This window comes from Macrobrachium nipponense, chromosome 6, assembly GCF_015104395.2.
Source record: "Macrobrachium nipponense isolate FS-2020 chromosome 6, ASM1510439v2, whole genome shotgun sequence".
In the NCBI taxonomy this organism is placed as follows: Eukaryota; Metazoa; Arthropoda; class Malacostraca; order Decapoda; family Palaemonidae; genus Macrobrachium; species Macrobrachium nipponense.
This window is the reverse complement of record NC_061108.1, coordinates 84224099-84250720: the sequence shown is the minus strand read 5'-3', so window position 1 is coordinate 84250720 and position 26622 is coordinate 84224099. Positions and strand designations below refer to the sequence as shown.

Below are 26622 nucleotides of genomic sequence, written 5' to 3'. Positions count from 1 at the left end.
ATATATATATATATATATATATATATATAAACATGCATGTGCGTGTATTTATATTGAATTCTAAGTAAATAAAGATACTGTTACGCGAGATGAAGTAAATATCAATGTGGCTAAAATGTGAAAGTATAAAAATATCATGTGTAAAACTAATGAAAAGCTGTATATTATATATATATATTATATATATATATATATATATATATATATATCTAACTATGATATATATATATATATAGTATATATATATATATATATATATTATATATATCTATAGTATATATATAGATCATATTATCATCTTATTATATATCGATATATATGTATCAATAATATGTATATGTGTGTGTGTGTTTGTGTGTTCGTATGTGCATTTATCTTACGCACACACACATGCGCCTTTTCTGAATAATCTTCAAGAACCTCCGCGGAGACAATGTTTTAGCCACTTTCCTCCTAGGCTAAAAGAGAGAGCATTCCCTCTCTCACATGGACACATAGAAACCACCAAGCCTCCTCATTCTGCATTCACTCTTTGGAAACGAGCAATTCGAGATCGCTAAATTCCGTGACAGCCTCTCTCTCTCTCTCTCTCTCTCTCTCTTCTCTCCTTCTCCTCTATCTCTCCTCTCTCTTCTCTTGTGAAATTCTATTCCAGTTTCCATTTTCCCTGAGCCCTTATAGTCTTCCGTCTTTTAGGCGGTGGATCTATCGTTTCCGTCCGGATTAAGTTCCTCTCTTCATCCCACTCTCTTGTTTATTGCTTTTTTTCCATCTTTTCATGATTTCCTATTTTGTGAATGCGATGTTTTTATTTTTATTTGAGTCTTAAGTCATTTTGATAATGATGGTGACTTTAACACTGAAAGTAATCTGCTTTCCTTGTGGTAGTTTTTCTATTCCATATTGTTTACTTTCAGCGCTCTCTCTCTCTCTCTCTCTCTCTCTCTCTCTCTCTCTCTCTCTCTCCATTCCTTGAGAGACCTCCTAGACAGGAATAAGAAATACCCAAATTACTAAAAACCATGCCCTGTTCTTTCCATCGGATAAATTATCCATTTTTCACGAAATAGAAATACTATTTCAGGCATATTTATCTCAGTAGAAAGAGAGAAACCCACCTCTAATGGACACTTAAGAACCAACAGTCCACCACTTGTCATATTTGCTCATCGAAAACAGCAATTCCAGATCGATAAGGTCGAAGACAGTTTGTCTCTCTCTCTCTCTCTCTCTCTCTCTCTCTCTCTCGCTCGTGAATTTTTGAATTTTTATCACACAATATATATATATATATATATATATATATATATATATATATATATAATATATTATATATGTGTGTGTGTGTGTGTGTGTGTGTGTGTGTGTGTGTGTTGTGTGTGCGTGTACGAATGTATGTATGTATTTGTGGTGGTGGATGGAAGTGACGGTTGGTGATGTTGCTGGTAACCTAGCAGCTAAATTCTCTGTTTTTATTTTTCCTGTACGAATAAAGTATTCCGTTTTTTTTAGGAGGAGGCCCCATCGTTTCAGCCGGAGTTCAATTTCCTTGGTAATCCTACCCACCCTTTTATTTCCAAGGCCTACGTTAGAGGAAGGCTTTCCGTTATCGGTCCTGTCGAACCAAGCAAACAGATCTTTGACCTCTATCTCCCAATTGTCAGAGGTAATTCCCATTTGAAGCCTCTGCTAATAACTTCTCCACTTATTCATTTTGACGATTTCTTTCTTTTCACGTATGATGTTCCATGCAGACCTAATGTAAACGTCGAATCTGTTGAATTCCCCTATGGCGGGTAATATCATTCTAAAACCTGATGGCAATATGTTGGTAGCGTTTGGCTAAGTATAAGTTATCTTAGCCTTGAATTGATTAAGAACATTACAAAACCAAGAGTTTGATAGTATTGGCAATTAAAATAAAGCGCTGCCTAAACACAAAAAATAAAGTTTATTCTACTATTAAAAAGAACAGATTCTTGTTATTTTCACAATAAAAAGGTGTGGCGGAATTGATGGAAGTGTACCGAGTGAACTCTGTGAATACTTCCAAAATTCCGCCATCGTCTTCACCGAGAAAATCTAATCTGCCACCATTGGAACTTCGGGTGGAACTTAAGACAAAACATATTCTTACCCTCTCGGCCGTCTATTTCAGGATGATGTGACTAGTAGAAGGCTTAAGGCCTAAGTTTCTGAATTTAGATTCATAAATACAGTAGAAGATCTTTAATGAAGCTTCTACGCGATTGAAGGATATAGTTTTTCATAAAAAAAAAATCTTGCTCCAGGAATGCTCCATACCACAGCACAACAGTAGTAAAACTATCTCTCTCTCTCTCTCTCTCTCTCTCTCTCTCTCTCTCTCTCTCTCTTTGAATTTTGTTTTTAATGAACTTGCTTGAGCAGCTGGAAATAGGTTTTCGATATTGTCGTTATTGGTTCACGCGGACAATATTATAGAGAGAGAGAGAGAGAGAGAGAGAGAGAGAGAGAGAGAGAGAGAGAGAGAGAGAGATATTATTATATATTAAGAGGCATGACTGAGAATTGTCTTTTTCGTTAAGCCTATTTTTTTTTTTTTTTTGTCATAAGTATTCGTGATATGAATCGTTGTCACCATTTACCTTGAAGTTCTGATTTAACTGTGCAATCCCTGGGCAGAAAACTTCCTGCACACAATGGGCTCATGAAAAACTCGTTGAACGTCCTACAGCCACTAAACAATTAATCTCTGACGGGAACACGCACACACACAGACACATACATACACATACATACACACACACACACACTCACTCTCATTTGTATTTTGCGGTCCTGACCCGCTAGTTTGCATGCCAGATATCTATCCACCACTTTTCACATATTCTGACCTTATGACCTTTTTCCAATATTTCCACATTTTTCACCCTTTCATTCGTTCTCATTCCATAAATAAGTAAATAAATCAATTATACCAACAGCTTCATTTTTTTTTTTTTTTTTTTTTTTTTTTTTTTTTTTTTTTTTTTTTTTTTTACTATTCAACATACACCTCTCCCTTTTTTAAAATGTAAGTCGGCTCAACAATCCCTTTACATGTCCAAAATTGGGCCTCTGTCAATACTTGTTTTCCTGAATTAGCACTTGCAAACATCCTACTACCATCCTTGCATCATCTGTTTTAAGACTCATACGTTTTTTATCGTATCGTTACCTCTTAAATGTGCTCCTAAATAGTTGTATAAAACAAACACGGCCATTCTTCCACCTAAATATTAACATTCACAGTTCTGCTCTCCTAGTGAGCCGACAAATTTCTTATCGACTAAAAAATTCCCCTTCGGTTAACATATATGGAAATATATTAATTCTGAGATAGAGCGAATTAGATATTAAAGGGACATTTGTAGCTTGATGTATGTATATGAATCACGGTAATGTGATATGACTCATATAATGGCTACGTGCGGACAAAAGCACTACAACCTTACCGAGGTCGAGGTGGGTTGATTCCGACTCCAAAACAACGAACACCTGAGAGCGACAGGTATCTGTAGTTGAGAGGCGGCATAAACTTATACCCTCTTGCGGTGCCGATGTGGTTTAGGCTTCACTGTGCGTCTTGAATTTGTTGGGTTCGATGGTTTGCGCCCGTGAACTGACAAATTTCTTACCTACTAAAAAAATTCGCCTTCGGTTAACATATATGAAAATATATTAATTCCAAGGTAGAGCGAATTAGATATTACAGGACATTTGTAGCTCGGTGTATGTGTATGAATCACAGTAATGTGATAGCCTTTGTGAACGAAGGAATTTAATGTGTGCATTTTTGGGCTGGTGGCTGTTCGGGCTGTTGCCATGGGCGATCTTGGGGCATGGTAGATATGTACATTCGTTTGTACGTGCATAACAGGTCCGGCCGTTCGAGGCACTTAAAAGAAAGATACATTCCTTTGAGATAAGAAGAAAGATGGTCGAGAGGACACCAGGTGTTGAGGAAAAGCCCATCTCAAGGTATGGCACATATTTAAATGACTTAGAAACAGTTGCCTTTGAAAAGAGAGAAGTGTGAAGTGTATACATTTATTTAACATTGTATAGTGGGGAATATAATGAATATATTTCTTCGTTACAGATGGGTCCCATATCATAGTTCTAGAAACGGGATTCTCTAAGACTGCCTATTAAAATGTAGCAGTTGACAATTTGAGACTTATGGAGTGATTACTTAGACTAGTCCAGGAGACTGGAATGATAATTTACAGTTTTTTTGTGGGGCAGTCTTGGGTTTTTTAAACCATGACTTATTAATCATTTATGATCATCTGTTTTGGGTTATAAATAGCATATTTTTGTATTTATGTGAGCATATTAGCCTAGTTAATAATGTTTGCAGAGAGAGAGCGCTTGCTACCAACAGGTAAGAGTTGCCATTTGAGTAGTTTTGTTAAGGGGGGTTATATATATATATATATATATATATATATATATATATATATATATATATATATATATATATATATATAAAGGCTTGTATATTAAAAATAATTAATCATATGTCTACTTGTGCTTCCTCATAGCAATATATATAATAATTGTATATACCTCTATTGCAATATAAATTCCCCTCCGATCCGTACGGCTCAGAGATAGTGAGATAGTGAAGAGCGATCTGGCCAAAGGTCGTGGGTTCACGTCCCTCGGGGCGGGGGAAAGATCTAATGTTGGATTTACATTTAATTGAGGGATTCTTTTTAAGTGTACGTTCACTTATACATAGCATTTATATGGATATGTATATCTTTATTATGTATGGATATTGCCAGTTTTCTTTGTTCTGATAAAGTAGATAGTACATAGATATCTGAAATACCTATCGCAAGAGTGTTTTGTTCTCCTCAGTAACAGCAGTTGCGATTCGCAATGGAAATAGATAATTTAATCAGTTAGTCAAACTGATTAAATTATTTTGTTCTTTCCAGATATTCCGAATACTTGTTACGCCAAGTATTTTGAACTGATATTTAGTACCATAGCAATACAATCTTACGTTCTCCTGGTTCTTTCCTAAATATTAAAATATGAATGCCTTAGGTCACATTCAGGCGTTTTCAACGGATCTTTCTATGCAACTTCACATCCATCTAGCTTCCGTGTTAAGAGGCTTTTTTTTTTCTTTAGAGAGAGAGAATTTTATATTTTTATTGCAATGAGAGGTCTACCATTTCTTTCTGTTTTCCCTTCGTATTCGCTTCCCTTTGCTCATTATTCATCGGGATCTGTATTTATTCAGGCCTTCTCTCCAGATACCTCTGTTTGCTTTCCAAGTTAAGGACCTCCTCGTCCATTCTTTTTCATTTCCTCTGAATCATCTTCTTTAACTACGCAACCACTTTCACCCTCGGAAGTATGAGAAATATAAACACTTTTCAAACAGTACTCCGCTTTTCTCAGTTTTAACACCGTTTCCTTATTGTTAGCTCACTTTTTTGTTTTCTGTTGTTTACGTGTCTCCTCCTTCAAGTTCTTAGTTTCAGAAATAGTTTTCAGAAAGTTTCAACTTATTGTCACTTAGTTGTCTTGGTATGATATCATCAATATACCATAAAATTTTTCATAAAGAAATATTTCCCATTGTATTACGTATTCATATGTTTGCCTTTTTTAAGACTTATTACACTTCCGACCACCGTTTACCTTTATCTTTACTTTTTATTAACAAACATCAATCCTCCATTAAGTTTATTTTTTGTTACTGCTGCACCGCCATAATTTGTCCGGGTAACAGTGATTTTGTATGTGTTTAATTCCCCCCTCCCAACACCCGACCCCCACCCCCTCATGAAATCATCAATTTATGATTAAGCAGCACCGTATCTCACTATTCCATGTCTCCTTTTCGGAGGCAGGAATGGATTTAACACTCTATAAGCCACCACTTAATTTAAATTTGACCTGAGTATTTTTCTTCTTTTACTCACTTCTACGCAATGTATTAAAAGCTGATATTTTTACCTTGCAAGTCTTCTTATGTATTGCACTGAAGAATTCAATTTCATTTGAAATATGGGAGGGTAAGATGGTCAGTACAAGCATCATCTCTGCATTCCATTAATAATCACTTTGAGGTACTGAGATGAATATTCAAATAAGCACGCTCCACGAAGATTATCTTTTCAGTCTTCTTGTCAACACTAGTTCTAGGCAGGATGACACCGTAGCACCTGAAGAGAATACCGATGTTTGCACTCTAGAAAATGAGCGGCGCGCAATAATTCAAGAGGCGTTGCACCAAAGGAGGCTTCCTCCTTTGGTGCAACGCCTCTTGAAGTTCTGAGCCTAAATAAGTCTTGCACGAAATGACCAAGTAGGAAATGTTCAGTCTAAGTTATTAATCGCATCGCTTCATTCGCCTAACCCACTGCAACAAGACACTCACTGACTATGAGATATATGCTCACTTAAATTCTACGTCTAGAACTGATAAACAGATTCATAATTCACAATTATAATATGATACTATTAAGTACATTTCTCACTGAAATATATATCTTTGGAATGTATGGACAGTTTGTTGAGCCAGCTCTCCTTTACGGGAAGCGTATTTGGATACTGAATATAAATGAAAAATAAAAGATGAAGCTGTTGTGATCAGTTGTTTGCGTACGAATACCTGAGAGAGTGAGTAAAGGGTAGACATGGTATGAAGGCAACTATTTACAGGATGGATCGAATGGTTTTGAGATGGTTCGGTCATATGGAAAGAATGAAGGACAATAGCTTTGTGAAAAGAGCCTATAATTTAGCGGTCCTAAAGCGAAGAGAGTGGAAACCTGGCAGGTGCTGAATACTTTGGGTGAAAGATGTGTTGGAGAGGAAGGATCTCAACGTCTACTAAGTTACTGCTGTGAAAGCCGTGCGCACTGGGGTTCTTCATCGATTTTTCGCACACACAACACACACACACACACACACACACACACACACACACACACACATATATATATATATATATGTATGTGTGTGTATACTTCAGTTCAAGGAGAAACAGTATAGGTAAAAGATGTGGTAAACTTGCAGCCATTATTATTTCCTAATAACATTCACAGGCACAGCCGAGCTTTCGGGAATTCATCAGTTTTCCAATCACCAGGGTTAGATGTGAAAAAGCTTGCGTTAAATCAAATCAAAAAGTACGAAAACTGTACTGAATAACTAGGCATAAAAGTATTTAAAACTATTTAACCGACAAACGCTTCAAAATACACAATGACGCAAAGCAAACAAGGGATCAAAAACCAAAACATTAAATCACTGAATATTTAAAATTGTCAAACAAGCACTGACTCAATAAGAGGGAACTGTCATTAAAAAAATTCATTGGGCAAAATAAACACCTGAAAACGTTTAAAACACATGAATTGAAAATACTATTCTGGAGAACTTTGAACTGTATGCATGTGGTTAAAAGATATAATATGAGCAAGTAAAGTCAGAGACTAGGAATGAAAGAGGTTGGAGTGGCGAGTAGTTTTAAAACTGTTTTTCATAATGGAACTGAGGTCATCTGGTTGTTGGGTGAGGGTTACTGCTGTTTTATATGGGGTGACTAAAAACGGAAGGGAATACCCGTTTTGTGTTTGACCAATAATTTTAAAATCGCGGTTTACTACGTGATAGAGAAAGGATTTGGCATGAATTCTAATTGACACTATTTTTGCATGCTCAAAGATAAACCTTTACAACGGCACACACCCTTATGAGAGTCTATGTGAACCTTCAGTAACCGTTTAGTATATCTTACGTGAGCCCCAAAATTACATTTTTGGCCTATTACCTCGTAAATTAAACACTCCAAGAGGATGTCGATGTCTTGAAAGCGAAGCAATCTTTCTTTTGCAACATTCAATGTATATAGTTAACCAAATCAACCGACTGTGATATCTTTTCCATTTTTGGCATAATTTACCTAGCGATGTTACCTAGCGTAATATTCGCTATCCTAGCGTATCAAATGCTTTTCAGTATTGTAATAGCAGCCAAATTAACCTTCAAATTGTTAAATGCAAAGTTAAGTAACCGTTAGAATATACGCTTCGATATGCTGGAAAGAAGATTTTTCAAATTACCTTTCTCAAGTGGCTTAATTCTTCTTCAGCGTAAGAAAGAAATTATCTCCGAGTTTAACTGAACCTGATCGAAGTCTCATTATAATATGTCAAAAAAATTATGAGTAATTTTTGAGTCTATATTTGAGGTCCCATCTTAACGATTGCTATAGCTATGATTTATGACGGTGCAGCAACAATTTCCGGAAGGTGATAATTAGAATCTTTCTTGATTTATGGAGAAAAAAAACAGTCTGAGTTAGGCTTTTCACCTTAGCATATTTTCAAGATGAATTATAACAGTTATTTCCCATTTTTCTCAACCTCTGTCTTTTTAGAAATTGATCAAAATGGCTACAAAAGCTTATCCCAAGTCTCGCTTATAATATTTAACAAAAACACCAAGGAAATGAATAAAACTTCTCATAAGCTGTGTGAACTAGAAACCTTGCAAAGACTCCAATGCATTTTGAAGAACAAAATTTTGGATGAATATTTACAATTGCAGGTTCAGATCTGTTGTGGGCTTAATATAATAAGCCACGATCTTTGCTTGTTTTGACGTCAAATAAAATGTGGGCAATAATTTCTCGTTTCTCAGCCTACTGAAAGCATGCAATTAAAGTTGCAAATTCTCTTAAGGGATCAAACATCCAACAGCTGAATATATGCATTTGTATGTTTACATAAGCTCGGGTCTCAATCTACACCACTTCTTACTTAGAAGAATCATGAGGCAGAAAATTGTTCATCAAATGACGTCTTACTTTATTTTGCTTTTAGTTAACACCACAAAGTGACGTACTCCGTAATAATCAAAAGTATTTACACCAGGTTGGAGGAACAATTCTCTCCCTTCCCTCACCGATAAGTCAAAACAGACAAATACAGTCATTAGTTTATAGTCACTTTATTATTATGGTTCTATGTTCATTGAAGGTAACACGAAAACAATCCGCACTGCGGTCCAGCTCAGTGCAGCTACTTCTACACTGCGAACAAATGCATTTCCTTTACAGCCTGAGTCCGGGGTACTTTCAAAGTTTATCAGTGTTCAACCTAGGAAGAGAGAAGAGAGAGAGAGAGAGAGAGAGAGAGAGAGAGAGAGAGAAGAGTCGTTGAATTCAGTACCACTTTCTCTCCCTCGTGAAGTTTATCTTGAAATGGAAAAATGTCTGCAGTGATAGATAAAAATAAACCATCTTCGATACGGGGAATCTGTACCGGACACCCCCTCTACTCTAAGCTCCAGTCCCCCCAACACCCAGCCACTGGAATACCTAGGGATACAAATACGAAAATTCTTGGTCTAATAGTCAAAGGAATGAGAACAGACGTCTGCCTCTTTGTGAATACGTGACAGGAAATAGAAACAAAACGGAGAGTTTTCACACTGGCGAAACCAAAACAAACATTTCTCCTGAAACCTCATCTGCAATATATTGAGCATACTTAAAACTGATATACCCCTTGCACATGTATACATACATACATATATACAATATATATAAAATGTATATATATCTATATATATATATATATATATATATATATATATATTATATATATAATGTATATATTTATATATGTGTGCATGTGCATGTATTCCACCATATATTGCCTCCATAGAAAAATAAAACAATAATTACACGTACATTGACACATTCATCTTTTAATTGCTGACTGCAACGAGAAGCCTATGCATAATTATTCCACAGCATTAGCTGCTTAATGTACCTACACAGAAGGCTTTGAATTCCCGGCACACGTTGCACTATTCAGGTTTATATTTCACTCACTACTAATAGCGCCTATACTCTCTTTATCTCGCACTCTATGAGTCATCATCTCTTCAATTTTCGTAGGATTTCCAAATCATACACTTTTCACAAGCCTGTCGATTTCTATTCTTTCTTCATCCGACAAAATCGCCTCATATCCATCTAATCAATCTTTAAACCTTAACTAACATTTTTGTCATTTCTTTATCCTTACGTCACCTCCATCATGTCTTTTTTCCCACATATCCTACACAAAAAAAATATTCTATAAAGGTTTAACATATTTATTCCAATCCATTAAAGATACAAATTTCATATCCATAAAGGAGAGTGTTTTCAACAATCCCTGCGTGTGATTTGGCGTTGGCTTTCATTGACAATTGTCAGCTCCTCCAGGTTCTTTTGCCTAGACCCTATTATCATCCATTGCATTCTTTCCCAGTCACCGTCATGATTAAACGGCTTTCATTCTTCCACCGTACATATTTAACATTCACTGTTATAACTTCCTACGTCCATTTAACCGTATATCATTATGATTCAGGGTTACCTCACTTTTAAATTCTCTCCGTGGTCAGTAGTTTCTCATCACTCTCCCCAAAAATGGCACTGCATTATCTGTCACTGTAGGCAACGTGGTACTCCATTCATAACCTCTTCCTCATCAACAACCTTACAGCTAAGCTGTAACCCTATGTTATTTCTGGCTTCTTACATAACCCCTTCAATAGAGATACAAAATGCCATTGGGGCATATACCACTATCAGAAACACTTTTATCCTCATAAAGTTACTCTCCTGTTTATTTTCCCTTTACTCGGAAACGTTTTACACGATTATGTCATCACAAACAATTTATCCACAAACTCTTCCGTAAACCGAAGTTGCTCGACCTGTGTTAGTTGCCCCTTTATCTATCTTACTTTTGCAGAAAATTCTCCACCATATTCCTTATTCTGTTCACTAGGCAATGTTTTATCAATACAATTTTTTCGGTTGCCCATATGACATTTCACGTTGTAAATTATTCTTTCCCCATTACTTAGCTATACCATCAACATCTTGATCTACCACTTAATCGCAATTTCACTTCCATAATCAATATTTCGCTTGTAATCTCTTTCATTCCTTTAAGTTCTTAATACACTTAATTTCTTCGCCAATTTCTCAACAGACCCTTCCAAAAGCATTTTCAGATTTACATTAATACATTCAATACTGAATTATTATGATCTTCCTCTTTTGTATCTCACATATTCATCACTATTCAAAATACTCATTCCAGCTTCACAAGGCTTTATTCTCTTCTTCAGGCGCAAATTCTGTTTTCATCTGTTTTACTAAGAGCTACTTCCTCATTAGCCTTCTCGTATGCACTCACTTCCTTCAACTACGGCATATTTTCTCACTAAAGAATTAGCTTAGATTTCACTGAAAATATTTAGTACACACAACCTTTCTCTATTTACTTTGTCCTGGATTAATCTCTTCTTTCCCTATATAACACTAAGTGATCATCTCCTTTGCTTCAAACAATCTCCTTTATACTCCGGCGACCCTCTCATTTCATCACCATAACACTTAGTGTTTTTAATTTGTTTTCCTCAGTGATTTTAATTTGTTTTCGTGCCTCCTGTTCCCACAAACACTCCATGTTGGACCTGTGACCCAATTTTTCAATATTGCAACTCCCTCATAAACTCCTTCCACTTCAGTGTCTTTAATCTTGGTATTTTCTTTTTTTATGAATCTTCTCCCCTAATGACTTCCTCACTTGCCTTCATTATATTTTACCAAAATTTAATCTATAACAGCTTTATTAACTTTTTCTCAAGAAATATATATATATATATATATATATATATATATATTATTATTATATATATATTATTATATATATATTTGTATTTATGTAGTATGTATGTATGTATGTATGTGTGTGTGTGTGCGCCCGTGTTTGTGTGAGCGCGCGTGTGTGTGTCTGTTTACGTGATATATATATATATATATATATATATATATATATATATATATATATAATACATACATATATATATATATATATATATATATATATATAGTATATATATATAATATATATATATATATATATATATATATATATATATATTTTCTGTGTTTGTGGGCTTTTGTTTTTGGGTCTAGATATAACGATTTCATTCCGAGACTTTCATTTGTCGGTCTTATACACTGTTGTTTCAACTTATTCTTTATGTACTTTATGTATCCCATCTCATGTATTTGACTTCCTACGAGTTTTATTTGGCCAAGAAAAAAATTCAGGTTGTAGACCGGGAGCTATTATGAATTAACCAAGTGGGTAGCCACCACTTCTACAGCTATATAATAATAATAATAATAATAATAATAATAATAATAATAATAATAATAATAATAATAATAATAATAAAAAGACTCTATTTGTCATATGCTGTTTAGAACAAATAAAGCAAAGGTAGTCATAAAGTGGCAAAGAAATGTTTTAGGTATTTGCTACTGAAACGTGTATCGATTTCTTGCATCCTATTTTTTTCTTTTTCTTTTTATTCTTACTTCTCCCCAAAAGGTTCCTTGAAGCCTCTAGTCTCTGAACTGACTTGTTCAAGTGGTTTTATTTCTTTCGAGTATATTGATAATTCTTTCTCAAGTCTTAATATGCCTTTTAGTTTCGAGCTCTCTCTCTCTCTCTCTCTCTCTCTCTCTCTCTCTCTCTCTCTCTCATAAACACACACATCTGGCATGAATGTTTAAGGAAGTTTCGAAAGGAACGTCGTTAAGGCAAATATTTTCTTTCGTGAATTCCTAATCAAACTATTTCAGCCTGCATAAAAGCGTGCGTATGCTTTAGGAAGGATAAGCAACCAAGATTTTTTCCAAATTTTTTTTATCGTGAAGTCTTGCATTTCCTTTAATGTTGACTCATTTTGAATGTCACAAACCATTCCTCTTTAATGTGATATTAGACTCCACAAGTATTGCTTCTTGGCGTGAGGTAGTATTCCACCATGAGCCCGGCTTTAAAAAAGATAAAAGCGTAATAGGTTTTGCACTGTTTTTCATGTGACGAAATAATTAAAATAAATGACGCATAGAATAGTCTCCTTGAGGTGATGGTAATAGTTGAAAGATTAAAATTATACTGAGGTGACATTAGCGATGTCGTCATTTTTTTTATTTCAAACAACGCTTTGCTCTTGATTGATAAAACGTATATTTTCAGATACAGACTCTGTGCAAAATCATATTCCACTGAAATTAAGATTTCTTAAGAAAAAAACTTCTCTTCATAGTTTTTGCTTACTTGGACAAGAAGCAATCTCATTTCAGTTAGAATTTAACTTCTAACTTGTTTGTTATGAAGCCAATTTTTCACTATTTCCAGCCTTTTGAGTTAAAAATATCACACCCTTAAAATTTACTTAAAGAATTCATCTCCCTTATTACTTTCACTGTTGTCGCAATGAAAGTCTTGATACAGTGAAAAGTATAGAAAAACAATATTGCTATTTAGTTGGCCAGGTAAATCTCGGGAGAAAGAGTCAGTTATGTTTTTTTTTATTACTGTTTCTGGTCAATTCTTTTTGAAACACTAACAGCATCTCATTTTAATGACACCTTAAAAAAATTGTTTTTCCTTCAAGGAATTATTTTCCTAATGTTCTTAGTGTTTTACGGGTATAGTGACCATTTTGATTTATTACAACTTAATTTGTGTAAAACCCATTACATCTTCGTATCGATCCTTTCAGTTTGAATTCCTCTAAACCGCGATCAAAACCAACCATCCACTGATGAAGGAATGTGTTTTCTGTTTCTTAGCTTCCCAGATCACTATTGATATGCCTAATCACATTGGGCTTGCAATTCTAGGAGTATAAAAACGGAGCATCAAAACTGCTAACGATAACTTTTCTAGCATATTTAAGCCGAGCAATAACACTATTTCTCTTACGAAATTCACTTACTAAAATTTCTCCACGGAAGTCGTGTCGTTGTCAACCAGAACCAATCCATGGCTTTAGGAGCCTACTGCCCATGAACAAATAACAGTATTATTTTTAAATGAAGCACTAAAATTTAAAAGCAACTGGAATTTTGATACCTGAGAACACCTCTGCCAGCACTCACGATCTGATGAACTGCTGAATGGGAGCGTTTATAAACAAGTAAATAAATGAATAAATAAAATACATATATCTATCTATTTATCTATTTATATATCTGTCTATCTATATATATATATATATATATATATATATATATATATATATATGTGTGTGTGTGTGTGTGTGTTGTGTGTGTGTGTGTGTGTGCGTGCGTGTGTATGTATACTGGCAATGACTTTAAGGATACACGATATGGCTTAAAACTTCATCGTTTTCGTTTTTCTCATTATCTTTGAAATACTTCAGAGCTGATTGCCCCAGTTCAAAACCATGTAAATTTAGCTATAGGTAATTATTCGCAAAAGCTTGAAATCGCCGAGGGAAGACTAGACAGCACTAAAGAGTAAAGGCTTTTGCCGACGCAATAAATAAATAAATATCTAGTAACTTATCAAGATCCAAATCTATTCCAAATGTAATCGAATCTTCTCTGATGCACAACCCACCAAGGGAAGGCAAACTATAATAAATCAAAATAAACAGCCTAATACCCAGAAAGAGACAAGTGAATGCATAACCGTCAAGTTCGTTGGGGCATAAAAAAGATAAATCCAAGAGATAGAGCGCAGACTTATTTGAAACATTGTAAAAACGAATCACATCTATTCCATTTGATATTTTGACAGACTTTCTGTGTTCCTTCATGCGGTGACAAATTGATATCTGACACTCCAGTTGCGGAAGGAAATGAAAGCTAGGGAGTGATTGCATATTTGTTTTGTGAGAGCAATGGGTGCAGAGATTCTAAATCATTTGTACATATTGAGAACGCGATAAGAATTACAAGGTCACAAATTCAGAGGTTACCAATCTCCGTTCAATATACGGTTGGAAAGAGCTATTTTGAAACTTATAAATGTAGGTCAAGTTTCGTGAAGTATATGAGCTATGTCTGTCCCTAGATGGCTGAGTAGTTTACATTTGCTATGTAAGCCTCTAGTCTCTAGTCTTGTGCAGACTTCATCAGTTAAATTTCAGGAGGCCCAGGGTTCCTAAATAATAAATGCCAGGGCCAGCTTTAGTGAAAGCGTTTACAGAAGGGAATAGTAAATGGAATGCCATCATCGTCGAATAAGAATTTTGCAGAGGTCGGTTAGGAATGTGCAATGTTTTCAGGAATCTTCTCCGAAGTCCATTGCGTGTTCTTTGCAAATGCATTCTATTTTTATTCTTATTATCTGAGATATACTGACATTTCATATCATATTTTCAAATGCACATGATTATTTATTACACCTTTCTACTAACTACTTGGTAGTGATTTAGTAAATGTGGGGAATTTAACTTGAGCCCAGCCATTACCAATTATCTCAGGGATTTAGACCGCAAAGCACGGTTAAAGAAGGATAATACCAAATCATTACATTCAGCTTAATGGGGTAACAGTTAACCCCGTGAACTTTACAATCCAGCTGGGAAATGACAGTCTTTCTCGAAGTCGGAAATAACAATCCAGAATCCCTGAAAACGACGAAGGTATCAAAGAAAACGAGCCAGAAGGTCGTTGGTGGTAAATGGCAAATTGGCAATATACTGCAAATTAACAGCCCTGCTTTTGGGAAAACTGAACATCAGGTACTACAAGGCAGCAATTATTCGATTTAGAAACAAGGATGAGACTGGTATTCGTGGCTCCGATATGTGGTGCTGAGATCATTAAACATGCATTTTATAGTCTAACAGGAATTGATAACAATTTTTACATCAACTTAGAGGATAAAGGTCATATTATCGAAATGTGTAAATAGTGGAATACATAGTTTCAATCCACGAATTTGAAAGAATGTCGACGCACAATATTCAAGGAAGATTAAAGGAATTGTTTGCATATCGAAAATACCTTTAATGAAAACGAAAACAAACTTGTTGAGGCTTGGTAGAGGATGGAGCATAATTCACGGAATATTAAATACACCACACACACACACACGCACACACACACACACACACACACACATATATATATATATATATAATATATATATATATATATATATATATATATATATATAGCTTGGGTAGAGGATGGAGCATAATTCACGGAATATTAAATACACACACACACACACATACACATACACACGCACACACACACACACACACACACACATATATATATATATATATATATATATATATATATATATATATATATATATATATATATGCGAGTTTGTGTGCGTCCTTAAGCATGTGTTACCGGGAATGGAATAAGAAAATATTAACATAAATTTTACAAAGTAAAACGAAGATAAACCATGTAAAAGGAACTCACCAAAATTCCGACTGTCGATTGTTTTGGAAGAGGACTGACGCGAGATGGGGAGGGAGGACCTCTGTTTGCCTCCCCTTCGGAACCCCGTGGACGACGTCTCTGCCTCTGACATGATGCCCGGGTCATCGTCGAACACCGCCGAGGGAGGGGAGTAGCCGTAGCCCTTCCCCTGCGGAGGGAGAGAAGAAGAGGAAAACGGAATGTCATTGGAATTCAATAAAGAATGCATAAAGAGATAAAGCACCCAAGTTTTTTTTTTTTTTTTTTTTTTTTTTTTACTGCTCTGAACCACATTTCCTTTAAGTCACACCGCCACCATTATGATGGAAGAGCCTGACACTGTCACATGAAGAATGAAGGGGAACACTGATAGACTACACTACTGTTGCTGGTGAAAAGAAATGACTCCAGATGCATCAAGGTGTCAGTTGCTGATGATCTGTTTAGACTGAAAAACATCGTTTAGTTCATTTTTTAAAAATTATTATCCATGATCTTCACCACTGGCTGATGTTTACTCAATAATACCTATTTTTGTAAAAGGTACATAAATAGCCATGAGAGGCATAAATAGGACAAAGAACACAATAATCTAAACTTTAAGTAAGTAATGTGTATGAGAAAATAGAATAATATAAAACTTTTTTACTACTTTTCATTCCTTTCAGAAGAAAAGTGATTCTTTATACGCAATCTGTTCCCCGTGATATGAATTTCGAGCCACGTACAGGATTGTATTATATTTGTGCAATATATCAGTAGCTATAGCGCTCCGTGGTTACCATCTGTTACATTCTTTAACAATATTAAACACGGAACCTTCGGCCCTGTTAAAGTGATGTTACTGTTAACACCAAACTTTATACACTGATGAGTACTAATAAGTAATCCCTACTGCAGGAGATTTCCAGGGCAGACATCTTTCCATAATTTCATGACACATGCTCATTTCTCCATTGGATCTAGAATTGAATGTTGCTATGTCAGCCATTATTTTCTTGCTTATATTTTTTTCAACTTTTTTCATTCATCCGCAGCTATTATATTTTGGTGGAAGACCTCGCCCCATAATCAAGTTTAAATAATAATAATAATAATAATAATAATAATAATAATAATAATAATAATAATAATAATGATAACATGCCCTCTGAATCCCTCCTTCCTACTTCTTCGGTATACTTGTTCAGTCACTCCCAAATGTATAGATTACATTTTGTGGCTTTCCGTTTTATAATGAATGAATTCATTGAAAAATTCATAATATAATATTGTCCACATGTAAATACAGCACTGCGTTAATTAACTATAAATGCATTATACATACATGGGTATGCGTGCGCGTATTTTTTGGATGAATACGTATGAGTACGCTATGAATACTCCAAGTCAAGGTTTAAAGGCAGTGAGATATATATATATATATATATATATATATATATATTATATATATATACTATAATGTATGTATATGTATATATATATATATATACTATATATGTACGTATACATATATATATTAATATATAAATAATATATATATATATATATATATATATATATATATATCTATATATATATAATGACAGTGGGCAGACAGCTACACATTCCAACAGGGGTTCCAGCAAGACAACAGCTTACATGATCAGTTTATTAAAGAGACGTTTCGTGCCTCAAAACATTGGCACATGATCAGTCTGGAATAAACATGTATTCTTTTTAAAAAACAGTAAAATAAAGTAAAAGGTACAATCCAAAAATATGAATTATTGAAAGAAGCTTATAAGTATTAAAAGACTACCTATCAGTTCAGAGAACAAGAGCAGAATGACTAGAAACGTGAAGACCGACCAAACTACACTTCAGGCCATCACGTTTCGCTTTAATCAATGAACTTTTAAGCAAAAAAAATAAGTTTTCCCTCCTTTCTTTTGCAATCTTTCTTCTTAACCCTAATTATTATCAGTTATTCTCCTATGAAATGAACAAACATAATCAAGGGACAAGCATGAAAGTCGTCGCATTCCAAAGAAAGCTTTCTCAGAATAGAACGGCTAGTTGTGGATATAAACAAACTGAATCAGAACAGATAGCAAATAAAAGATAATTAAATACCAAAGCAGCAATGTTAGTTTGTGAAAATAATGCAATGGTATGACGCATGAAAGTTATATTGCAACTACCCTTAAATCTACGACAACATGCCTTAACAAAACTGACTGGTGATGGTTCCATATTTTATCTTTAAAGCGGCAGGAAGGAAATAGTTCTGCTGCGAGATTGTCATACCTTGACACGTCACCAGAATGTTCACGATTATGCTTAGCTAAAGGAGCGATTGCTGATCCCATTCTTCAAACAAAATCATTATATATATATATATATATATATATATATATATATATATATATATATATATATATATATATATATATATATATATGAGAATCAGTAATATTCAAATTTGCAGAGGTATTTCAATTCTTTGATCAATAATCCCATTCACTTCTAGTCCCTTGGCCCACTTCCTTTGTGTCATAAGGTGCTTTTCCTTTCCTTTTTTATTCTACTTTTACCTACAGGTACTATTTCGGACACAGTGCTACCACATCAGAAGGAGAATTTAACTACATGTACCACTCGTCAGACCCCCTCTTTCAACTTTTACTCTGCTAAGCTTTGGAATTCTCGTTCTGTTTGTGTTTTTTCTGACTTCTATAGCCTTTTCATTAACAAGTGGGTCTACATCATCCTTCAAACCTAATATTTTCCTTTTTTATGTTCTCGTTTTCTCCGGGACGGATAAAACAGGTATTGGGTTGCCTTAATCCAGAGGCCTTCTCTCTCTTTCTCAATATAACTTATATATATATAATATATATATATATATATATATATATATATATATATATAGTGTGTGTGTGTGTGTGTGTGTGTGTGTGTTATATATACGTATATATATATATATATATATATATATATATATATATATACATATATATATATATATATATATATTATATATGTGTGTATATATGCAAATTTTATATATATATATATATAATATATATATGTGTGTGTGTGTGTGTGTGTGTGTGTGTGTATGTGTTTATGTATGTATGCGCATGCTTTCACTGGCAAGTATTTTGTTTCTCAGATTATGACTATAATGTATTCTTAGGATTAGACTGACCACCTACCTTGTTTTTTATTGTTCAGACTCAAACTATCAAAATTCTTGACCTCTCATATGCTAAAATATTGAATTCAGCTTATCTATTTTAGGGCAAATTTTTAAAAATTATTAATGTTTTTCATTCGCTGAATCCAGTTTGAGTACCCTTTGAATTGTTGGATTCAAAGGGCACTCATGCTATAACCCTCCGGACACTGGTTTATTTAAAACTAAATACCAGAATAAAAAATGTGAGGTCTAAAAAAATGAACATCACAATGATATGACGGCCAGTTAAAGTAACTACGTGCTATTTACAGGCACTCTGCATAATAATTACTTAGCCGCTCTTCCCTGTAACGACGCATCATCACACTTTATGAGGTACAAAAAGAGGCAAAAAAATTCGACTCCACTTTTTATTTTTTTTTTTTTTCGTATTTCGTTTTTTTTTCCTTCGCTTTGGCGCCTCGATAGTGCCAGTAAAGAGTTCATGAACCCGACAAAGGACAATGATGTTAAAATGTCAAATCGTAAATTACAAAATGACCCAGTCATAGTAGTTTTCCTCCCTTCCAGCGTTCCTTTCAAGCGATTCTTAATTGCCTTCTCCAGCAGCGAGATGGCTCATACCATCATTTAACTGATAACGCCTACACTTACTTTCGCTTTCTTCCCGAGCGGATCCTTAGGCTTACATACATTATATGTCTTGGTTCCCAACTGCAAGGCGACAGGAGCCTCTCGAACATTACCTTCCAACCTGCAGTTGAGTCTCCGTTCTTTCGTGAGGCGCACATTCTCTTCCCGTTCCCACTGAGTATGTTGTCGTTTTATGCGTTTCTGTTGTTACCGTAAAACATAAGCTTATTCTCCCACCGCAAATTCCCTTGACGACGGGCTGGCCGAAATGTTACGAGAGCGAATCCTCTAACCGTAGTTTATCTCTTGATCTTACTGGCAGTTGGGCTTTGCAAGAGATAGTTTCGTTTTTGGCGCATCTCCATTCATTGATTCGAAAGGCGAGAGACGTGTCACTGGAAGCGAGGTCGACCGAAATCCCGCCGTGAAAATGGTGAACTCTTTTACGTCTTGGCTACTTGTAGACAGAGGGGTTCGTTCCATTTTACACATTAGCTCTTTATTCAAGCGTTCCTATATAGTATATTTCTCTTTTTAGAGGTATAGACAAAATTCGAAGGATAAGGATATGATGATGTTAACATAAGCGTCATTTCTCTGATTTCCATAGTAGTTTGTAATCCACCTATCAGAAATTAGAAATTGTTGTTGAAACAAGTCGCAGAGTACCTACTGAACCTGCAGACGCACAACGAGAAAATAGCTCGGTGGAACGTCTGAACATGCTTCGACAAAGAAAATGTTTCTACTGACGGGGTTTGTTCCGCATAGCCAGTGCTTCTGACTTAAGGTACAACCACTCCCCATATTTCCAGCTGCACCATTCATGTCTGGCCGCAAGAAATACGATATGCCTGTTTCTTCCATCATATTTCCCTTTGTGGCCATTCATGAAACTGCGAAAAATATTTTATATTCCTTTATAAGATTTTTATTTTATCATTACTTTTTTGTAGATTAGAGGTTAAATTTGATGTCCTTCTTATGCTTGCCATATTCTAAACTCTAAACTACCTAGGTTCCTGATGACATTGGAGATTTACGGGCAGTGATATGTAAATGGTATCGTCATGAACTACTATCGATATGTCACAATCCGATAAATTTGCAGAGCTTATTATAGAAATAACCGGAAATAAGGATATTGGTACCCAAGAGGAATCAGCCGCTGAAATTTCTCATTCGTTCAGTCGTTAATAAAGAAAATATCAAAATTTACCCCCGCGATCAGACTTCTATTATATGTGAAAAAAATCAGTATTTATCTCTGTAATTATCGCTAGTTCCTGTCATTTTGTTCATAAACAGAAAGATAGTTTTGCAAATGCAAATCACATAATTATTGATTACTTATCATTCTTGTTTCTATCTTCATAAGGACACCTTAGAAAAGAGCCATTTTTTTATCGATTTTCATTTAGAATATACATGTATAAATATTTGTTGTCGCAGAGGAATCCACTCCTAATTCTCTCTTTTTTGCAAAAATATCAACATATGACTTGAGCCTCGGTAACTGCTGCACATTTACTACTAATACCATGATCCTTTTTTTTATTATTTTGTTCCCTTTACACAACAAGCATTTTATTTATTTATTATTACATCAATAGAAAAATGACCATCATAGACTGAGAAGTTTCAAAATATTAAATCATCTTGTATAAAAATTCAGTTTATTTTTTAATAGCTAATACCTCTTGTCCTTTCCGCTCCTTAACTATATAAAGGCTACACTGAGTTCCTAGTGAGGAGAAATATATTTTAATGATGTTCTTCAAGTTTATTTTTATGTGGTAGTCCAGCGGCTAGAGACTTATACTTCGGGTTTGTCTACAATGAATATTATCAACTCTGGACCTTACCTGATAAGTCTTGCCTAACTTTCAATTATTTTTCTGAGATTTTATAACAGCATCGCTTTCTTGTAAAATGTAATAACCCGTCTCTAATATAAATGTAATGCGTTCATGAGTATGAATGTAATCCCTTTTTTTTAGAATTCTTACATACATACCACACATACTAGCTGAAGCCACTAGGAAAGTTAAAAATGAAAAGACAGAGTACCAGGTACTTTCGTGTATTCAACACATCTTTGTGCCCCGAGGATGTGTTAAATTCACGAAAGTACTTGGCACTCTGTCTTTTCAATTTTAACTTTCCTGGTGGCTTCAGCTAATAAACAAAATCACGTGCTTACTTTTGTGATTTATTAGTATACATACATACATACACACATAAACAGTAAATGTCCAAAATCATACTCAAATATGTATGTAAGTATACATGTTTAAGCATATGTAAATGTTTACGCTTATACATATCCTTGACAGTGTTAAAATATTCGCAATCTTTATAGGTACGATGCCACTGTGTCTCTGTTTTGTGATATCTGGTGAGGTAATAAAACCATTGACGTTAACTACATCTTGCTAATATTATTGAAAATATTCAACGATATCTTATCTTATGACTACATCCTCGGTTTTAATATATTCGTGAATAAGTAGCATGAGGATAAAGAAAACTTATCAAATACTTTAGCGAATATTTTGACATTAATAAACAACAAAAATCGCAGTAGCTACCATGATGATAATTATAGGTTGTGAACAACATACGGTTTATTTCCTTATTTACCTTACTGAACATTACGTTGCAATATTTTCGCTGCAAAGTATTCAGTTTTGACATAGTTCATGCATTTGGGCACTTGAGCTAAAGGGACAGAATCAGAAAGACGGACAAAGAAATTTTCTTATAATAACAGTTCCTTATTGCATTTTCCTTTAAGGTGAATTGAAGACAATTGGAGCTAATTATCTTTAATTTGTTTGCGCTTGTGGTGCTGTCGAAATCACAAATTGATTCATTATGATTTTTCGTATCGTTATTGCTAACTGCAGTATGACAGTTTTTGGTAAGAAAATATTACATCGATTTCAACAGTCTGGGTATGTCTTAAGGTGATCACACTGTCTAATATACATCTGTTGCACCTTAACAATCTTTTCCTACAATGCATATAGTTTCTCGTTGGTATAGTTCGTCAGAAAATAATCATTTGAAAAATTGCTACTCTCCGCGTTTACTGCCAGTTTTTGTGCGATAGTCTCATCTTGTCTTGTCTGGCTATTATCTGTAATGTTAAACCTAGACTGCAGTAATAATAGCATAAGAAGCTTGGGGCAAAAATCTTCTTAGAATAATACTAATAATGAGGCTCAAAACGTACTGGGAACTTTACTGAACACCAATCTTCTTTCCGTCTCTGCACTCGCTGTTTTATGACGGCAAATATCAGGCCAAATACAGTCGTTGTGAGAAATGGTAAACATCCTGATCTAAAATGTGACGTACTAGTACGCATGGTTCATGTAAAACTCAAGCACATTTCGTTTCTTAACATTAGTTTGGATGAAATAATGATAACTTTGTAGCTCATAGTTAATGTGGACCATAAAAACAGTCCTGCCCTGTTCAAACATCTTTAGCAGCCCAAAATTATCATCCTCTCTTATAATTAATGATGCTACAAGGGATATTCATTAAGTTCCGTGGTGTCTGTATGTTGGCAGTATTGGAAAGCGATCAGTGCTTGACTGTAAGAAGCTTTTTGACTCTTGGCTCATAAACTATTTCCTGGGTCTACCATCAGATTCAAGCAGGTGCTATCCTGTAGTACTGTCTTAAAGTGTTTGGTAAAATCTTACTTGTCAGAAAGATTTGGAGATTGTTCTTTTGGCAGAATAACATCTCGACCCTTCGTTCAGTATCTCTTTTCCCAAACGCCAAGAGAATTTCACCTCTTGATAAAAAAGAAAATTGAATGAAAGCTACTATAGCTCATTTCGAAAAGACTTTGTGAAGGAAACAAACCCCACTTGCTTTCAACGAAATTGCTTAATTAGCTTGAGTTTTTTAAAAGAAATTCCACTCAAGACCGTCACGGTACCAACCAGTGACCTAAAAAACCAATGCTACAATAAACCCACCGTGGGAGGAAACTAATAAGAAAGTAAATAGAAAATAGGCAGGAAAAACATTATTTTTCCGCTAATTGGCTCTCCAGACAAACTGCTAATAAGTCTTGAAAGCTCTTCGGCAGCCCAGAACTTCACGACGTCCACACCGCTTATCTAAATTTTACATATTCGTGGAACGGTCTCCAGAGCATAATGATATTTGGGACCGCTTTATGGCATGACTCATTTCAACAAAGTTCCATTTTTCGACATCACGATACTTTAGAATGTAAAAAGTTTTTTATCTTTTTCTTATTTTCCTTTTTTTTTAATTCAAAGACCAGTGGGATTGAGAACCAAAGACTCTTATCTGTCACATGACGGAAGATAAGAAGACGGAGATTGTTTGTTTGTTTGTATGGTGCTTTTACGTTGCATGGAACCAGTGGTTATTCAGCAACGGGACCAACGGCTTTACGTGACTTCCGAACCACGTCGAGAGTGAACTTCTATCACCAGAAATACACATCTCTCACTCCTCAATGGAATGGCCGAGAATCGAAACCGCGACCACCGAGGTGGGACGCTAATACCATACCAACCACGCCGCTGAGGCGCTTAAGAAGACAAAGATCTTCCGAGAGATGCTGGCGAAAAATATACAAACTTTCTTAGATACACCTGTAATACAACTATTTTCCATATTGCCAAAACATATCTTAAAGGAAACAATTGAGTCATCGTATTACTGTACTTACAACTAATAGGGACTTCATATTTGTATTTTACTTGTTTTCTGTTGGAAATAATAACGTGAAGGTACTATGTACTATTTTGATTTGCTGATAGCTTATATGCAATCATAACTACGCAACGTCAACTCTGAAGATTTTGAATTAATTATCAATTCATATCCTATTATTTCTTTTAGTTACTCTTCGCGTTTTTTCTTTTCGTGTTTATTGCATGCAGGGGAGAATGTTTCTTTGAATTTCAAGTGAATGGCTTTTTCATCGATTATTCCCTCATTATTAGTAGTTATTAAGAGGATAAGACCTATGATAACCATTATGCATCTTGCTTTAATTATGTTCGCTGCTCTCGTAAAAGGTGGCAGCGGGAAAGGAACTGATTAATATTACCACTTTGTAAGTCTCACTTATTAACCCATAATTTATACCATATTTGGAATAATGCTCTAAATCCACTGAAAATGTATAAAAGTGAAAAGATATCAATGGAATCATAATTTTAGCAGCTATAAACTCAAAGGAAATTATGACTAATTACTGCAAGAACAGTTAGTGGTTTCCACAGTGTAACAAACTTTTTCTTCGCATTATAAAGGTAAAAATGAAAGATTCCGGCTTCCCTCCAATAGCTAACATCCAAAAATATCCAGGAAAGGTATGAGATAATCTTTCATATCTGGATGATTGACAACAGTATTTGGCTGATAACAGATACTGCGAGTTGAATGTTAATGTTCAAATCACTACACGTACACACACATGCAAAAACACAAACACACACACATATATATCCTTATATATATGAATATATATATATATAATAATATATACTTATTATAATAAATATAAAATTATTATACCATTATATATATCACGTATTATATATATGTGTGTGTGTGTGTGTGTGTGTGTGTGTGTGTGTGTGTGTGCGTGTGTGTGATATCCAAAAATTCAGATTTAATATCACTAAAATTATTGTACAAATTCGTAATCTTATTGCTATATGAAAGTATTCCCTTTTGTTTTATTTTACGCCCATGAACCATGAACTGTTTATGGATACTCTTTCACCCACCATTCGTTATCAATATCAATAAATTATTGGCTGTAGTGTACTCATTACCTCTAGAGTTAAAATGTTTCCACCGTACACCCTCCCAAGCATACTAACAAACAGTTTACTCCTTTAGTTTTTACAGTTGGTTTTATACGTTAGAACGATTGTACCTCTTATCCATCCTTCAGAACCTTTCCCTCATCCAAACATACCTTACAAACCCCTGTAATCAACTTAGCCCCACTAATACCAATAAACCGCAGCAAGTAAATTAAAATACCAATATCTCCTGGTCTTTTTATTCTAGAACATTTTCGTTCCTAGTTGAACTCCATTACGTATTTTTTCTTTGCATGATTGGTAAAATGGCCTTAAGTGTTATATAAATAAACTGGATATAGAGAGAGAGAGAGAGAGAGAGAGAGTGAGAGAGAGAGAGAGAGAGAGAGATTAATTCAGTCTTGTCAGAAGATAAAATGTTTTGGAATTCGCAGTACTTATAACCAGATTATCAAGGTCAAATAAGGGCCGCCAATTAACCTGGGATTTTTATTTCTGAGTCAATCAGCCACGGAAAAATCTGACCCACAAACAGGGGTCGGTAATCCAGCGAGTTTATTAACGAGGGTCAAGCCACCGAGGCTTCGGGTTCTTTTATGAATGTATATGTATGTATGTATATATATATA

General features: G+C 34.7%; 1 protein-coding gene across 2 annotated transcripts in view; it reads right to left on the bottom strand.

Annotated features, from left to right (window-relative positions):
• LOC135216376 (coiled-coil domain-containing protein AGAP005037-like) overlaps nt 1-26622 on the bottom strand; it is a 1031334-nt gene that overhangs the window by 531836 nt on the left and 472876 nt on the right. For both annotated transcript variants that reach the window (XM_064251640.1, XM_064251641.1), the window contains one exon: nt 16340-16508. In XM_064251640.1, coding sequence (XP_064107710.1) covers nt 16340-16508 — 169 coding nt within the window. The remainder of the gene's footprint in view (nt 1-16339; nt 16509-26622) is intronic.